We start from the raw sequence: 5000 nt of genomic DNA on the forward strand, positions 1-5000 counted from the left end.
TGTTGCTCCTAGACGTTTCCCCTTCACAATAACAGCACTTACAGCTAACAGCTCTAGCAGGGCCGAAAAGTTATTCCCCTTGTCAGCAACGGGTGTGTGCTGAAATAGCTGAATCCACTAAATTAAATGGGTGTCCACATACTTTTGGCTATGTAGTGTATATGACATAGAACACACATACCTCGGACATGTACAATACAGAATCACATCATCAGCTCTATTCATGACATTTCTATTTGCTCCATGACGTTTTTCCTAATGAACGTGGCCCACGGGTGTATTTGCAGACACAAAGTTTGCAAACAGAAATGTATCAACGTTCTGTAATGTTGCCGTATTGAGTTTGGCCCTGCATTAGCCAGGTGAACAGGGCTGAACCAGGGGGAACAGGGCTAAACCAGGTGTAACAGGGCTAAACCAGGGGGAACAGGGCTAAACCAGGGGGAACAGGGTTAAACCAGGGGTAACAGGGCTGAACCAGGGGGAACAGGGCTAAACCGGGGGAACAGGGCTAAACCAGGGGGAACAGGGCTGAACCAGGGGGAACAGGGTTAAACCAGGGGGAACAGGGCTGAACCAGGGGGAACAGGGCTAAACCGGGTGTAACAGGGCTAAACCAGGGGGAACAGGGCTAAACCGGGTGTAACAGGGCTAAACCAGGGGGAACAGGGCTAAACCAGGGGGAACAGGGCTAAACCAGGGGGAACAGGGCTGAACCAGGGGGAACAGGGCTAAACCAGGGGGAACAGGGCTAAACCAGGGGGAACAGGGCTGAACCAGGGGGAACAGCGTTAAACCAGGGGGAACAGGGCTAAACCAGGGGGAACAGGGTTAAACCAGGGGGAACAGGGCTAAACCAGGGGGAACAGGGCTAAACCAGGGGGAACAGGGTTAAACCAGGGGGAACAGGGCTGAACCAGGGGGAACAGGGTTAAACCAGGGGGAACAGGGCTGAACCAGGGGTAACAGGGCTGAACCAGGGGGTACAGGCCATACCGGGTGTAACAGGGCTAAACCAGGTGTAACAGGGCTAAACCGGGTGTAACAGGGCTAAATCAGGGGGTACAGGCCATACCGGGTGTAACAGGGCTAAACCAGGTGTAACAGGGCTAAACCAGGGGATACAGGGCTAAACCAGGGGGTATAGGCCATACCGGGTTTAACAGGGCTAAACCAGGTGTAACAGGGCTAAACCAGGGGGAACTGGGCTAAACCAGGGGGAACTGGGCTAAACCAGGGGGAACAGGGCTAAACCAGGTGTAACAGGGCTAAAAGAGGTCTACATGGCTGGACAGCCCTGTGTGCCCACAGCTCCGTGTACTAACAGGGCTAAACCAGGGGGAACAGGGCTAAACGAGGTCTACATGGCTGGACAGCCCTGTGTGCCCACAGCTCCGTGTACTAACAGGGGTTTAGACAGCACGGCTGGTCGCTGGTTCAGGACGGCTCTCCGAACACAACCATGGAAGGAGGGCAGGGCAGCAGGGAGGCCCGGCACAACAACGCCATCTAGAGGAGAGGAGAATACAAGTTGAAATGCAGAAAGATAGTTTTAGTTCTTTATGTTCGAGACGGAAGGTTTAGACGGAAGGTTTAGACGTTTAGACGTTGTCTGTGTGCCGGAAGCAATTTTTTGGGAGTAAATTATTATACAAACATTCTCATGTTTGAGGTTGTACATTAGTCTTTCCTTCACCTTTCACACTGTAAAATACTCTCTCTAGCAAATAAATTATGAAAATCACTGAATAGTTTTGTGATTACCCCCCCCCCCCCCCCTGACAGCTAATAATTGATTTTTTTTTTATCACAAAATTACTTCTGAATATGTGTATGGAATTAATATCTGATTAGCTCCAGTGTTTGACAGAGTAAGGTCAGGAAATGTAGGGTTCAACAGAAGGAGGTTTTGATGGAGAAAGGGAGATGTGCTCACCTGGTACCCCCCCCAGGTACACAGTCTCCTTGGCCCCTGAGGATCGGCCCTTCTTGGGCCCCACACTGTGTTCACTGGCTGCATCCACATGGAGCTGCAGCACGTTGCTCTTCTTCACAACTACAGGGAGAACAGCCAATGGCAACAACATTAGTAGAAGACTGTTTTGAATTGAATAAAATGTATTGATCCCAAGTTTAGTAACATAGATGATGCTATAATGCTTTCCCAGTGCAAATCTACACTGAACAAAAAATATTTAAAAAACGCAACATGTAACAATTTCAAAGATTTTACTGAGTTACAGTTCATTAAAGGAAATCTGTCAATTAAAATAAATCAATTAGGTCCTAATCTATGGATTTCACATGACTGGGAATACAGATGTGCATCTGTTGGTCACAGATATTAAAAAGGTATGGGAGTGGATCAGAAAACCAGTCAGTATCTGGTGTTGCCACCATTTGCCTCATGCAGCGCGAAACATCTCCTTCACATAGAGTTGATCAGGCTGTTGATTGTGGCCTGTGGAATGTTGTCCCATTCCTCTTCGATGGCTGGGTGAAGTTGCGGAATATTGACGGGAACTGGAACGCTGTCCTACACGTCGATCCGGAGCATCCCAAACATGCTCAATGGGTGACATGTCTGGTGAGCATGCAGGCCATTGAAGAACTGGGACATTTTCAGCTTCCAGTAATTGTGTCCAGATCCATGTGACATGGAGCTGTGCATTATCATGCTGAAACATGAGGTGATGGAGGTGGATGAATGGCTCGACAATGGGGCTCAGGATCTCTTCACGGTGACTCTATGCATTCAAATTGCCATCGATAAAATGCAATTGTGTTCGTTGTCTGTAGTTTATGCCTGCACATACCATAACCAGCATGGGGCCCTCTACATCCAACCACAAGTCTGGTTGGATGTACTGCCAAATTCTCTAAAACGATGTTGGAGGCGGCTTATGGTAGAGAAATTAACATTAAATTCTATGGCAACATTGTCCGCATGCCAGTTGCACGCTCCCTCAAAACTTGAGACATCTGCGTGATAAAACTGCACATTTTAGAGTGGCCTTTTATTGTCCCCAGCACAAGGTGCACCTGTGTAATGACCATGTTGTTTAATCAGCTTCTTGATATGCCACAGCTGTCAGGTGGATGGATTATATTGGCAAAGAAGAAATGCCCACTAACAGGGATGTAAATACATTTGTGCACAAATCAGCTTTTTGTGCATATGGAACATTTCTGGGATCTTTTATTTCCGCTCATGAAACATGGGACCAACACTTTACATGCTGCGTTTATATTTTTGTATAAAGTATAATAAGTTACAACTCACCTGTATCTGTAACTAAGCTACAACTCACCTGTATCTGTAACTAAGCTACAACTCACCTGTATCTGTATCTGTAAGCTACAACTCACCTGTATCTGTATTTGTAAGCCACAACTCACCTGTATCTGTAACTAAGCTACAACTCGCCTGTATCTGTATCTGTAAGCTACAACTCACCTGTATCTGTATTTGTAAAACACTACTCACCTGTATCTGTAAACCACAACTTACCTGTATCTGTAACTAATCCACAACTCACCTGTATCTGTAACTAAGCTACAACTCACCTGTATCTGTAACTAAGCCACAACTCACCTGTATCTGTAAACCACAACTCACCTGTATCTGTAAACCACAACTCACCTGTATCTGTAACTAAGCCACAACTCACCTGTATCTGTAACTAAGCTACAACTCACCTGTATCTGTAACTAAGCTACAACTCACCTGTATATGTAAGCCACAACTCACCTGTAACTGTAAGCTAGAACTCACCTGTATCTGTAACTGTAAGCTAGAACTCACCTGTATCGGTAACTGTAAGCTAGAACTCACCTGTATCGGTAACTGTAAGCTAGAACTCACCTGTATCTGTAACTCAGCTAGAATTCACCTGTATCTGTAACTCAGCTAGAACTCACCTGTATCTGTAACTGTAAGCTAGAACTCACCTGTATCTGTAACTGTAAGCTAGAACTCACCTGTATCTGTAACTGTAAGCTAGAACTCACCTGTATCGGTAACTGTAAGCTAGAACTCACCTGTATCTGTAACTGTAAGCTAGAACTCACCTGTATCGGTAACTGTAAGCTAGAACTCACCTGTATCTGTAACTGTAAGCTAGAACTCACCTGTATCTGTAACTGTAAGCTAGAACTCACCTGTATCTGTAACTGTAAGCTAGAACTCACCTGTATCTGTAACTGTAAGCTAGAACTCACCTGTATCTGTAACTGTAAGCTAGAACTCACCTGTATCTGTAACTGTAAGCTAGAACTCACCTGTATCGGTAACTGTAAGCTAGAACTCACCTGTATCGGTAACTGTAAGCTAGAACTCACCTGTATCGGTAACTGTAAGCTAGAACTCACCTGTATCGGTAACTGTAAGCTAGAACTCACCTGTATCTGTAACTGTAAGCTAGAACTCACCTGTATCTGTAACTGTAAGCTAGAACTCACCTGTATCTGTAACTGTAAGCTAGAACTCACATGTATCTGTAACTGTAAGCTAGAACTCACCTGTATCTGTAACTCAGCTAGAACTCACCTGTATCTGTAACTCAGCTAGAACTCACCTGTATCTGTAACTCAGCTAGAACTCACCTGTATCTGTAACTGTAAGCTAGAACTCACCTGTATCTGTAACTGTAAGCTAGAACTCACCTGTATCTGTAACTCAGCTAGAACTCACCTGTATCTGTAACTCAGCTAGAACTCACCTGTATCTGTAACTCAGCTAGAACTCACCTGTATCGGTAACTGTAAGCTAGAACTCACCTGTATCGGTAACTGTAAGCTAGAACTCACCTGTATCTGTAACTCAGCTAGAACTCACCTGTATCTGTAACTGTAAGCTAGAACTCACCTGTATCGGTAACTGTAAGCTAGAACTCACCTGTATCTGTAACTGTAAGCTAGAACTCACCTGTATCTGTAACTGTAAGCTAGAACTCACCTGTATCGGTAACTGTAAGCTAGAACTCACCTGTATCTGTAAC

General features: G+C 45.3%; 1 protein-coding gene across 1 annotated transcript in view; it reads right to left on the reverse strand.

Moving 5' to 3' along the window:
* Positions 1–892: 892 nt before the first annotated feature.
* Positions 893–5000, reverse strand: part of LOC109885864 (laminin subunit alpha-5) — a 281944-nt gene continuing 277836 nt past the window's right edge. Inside the window, 2 exon segments of the mRNA XM_031793358.1 lie at positions 893–1509; positions 1937–2056. Coding sequence (XP_031649218.1) covers positions 1361–1509; positions 1937–2056 — 269 coding nt within the window. The 3' untranslated portion in view covers positions 893–1360.

The sequence above is a fragment of the Oncorhynchus kisutch genome, linkage group LG17 (genome assembly GCF_002021735.2).
Source record: "Oncorhynchus kisutch isolate 150728-3 linkage group LG17, Okis_V2, whole genome shotgun sequence".
Classification (NCBI taxonomy): Eukaryota; Metazoa; Chordata; class Actinopteri; order Salmoniformes; family Salmonidae; genus Oncorhynchus; species Oncorhynchus kisutch.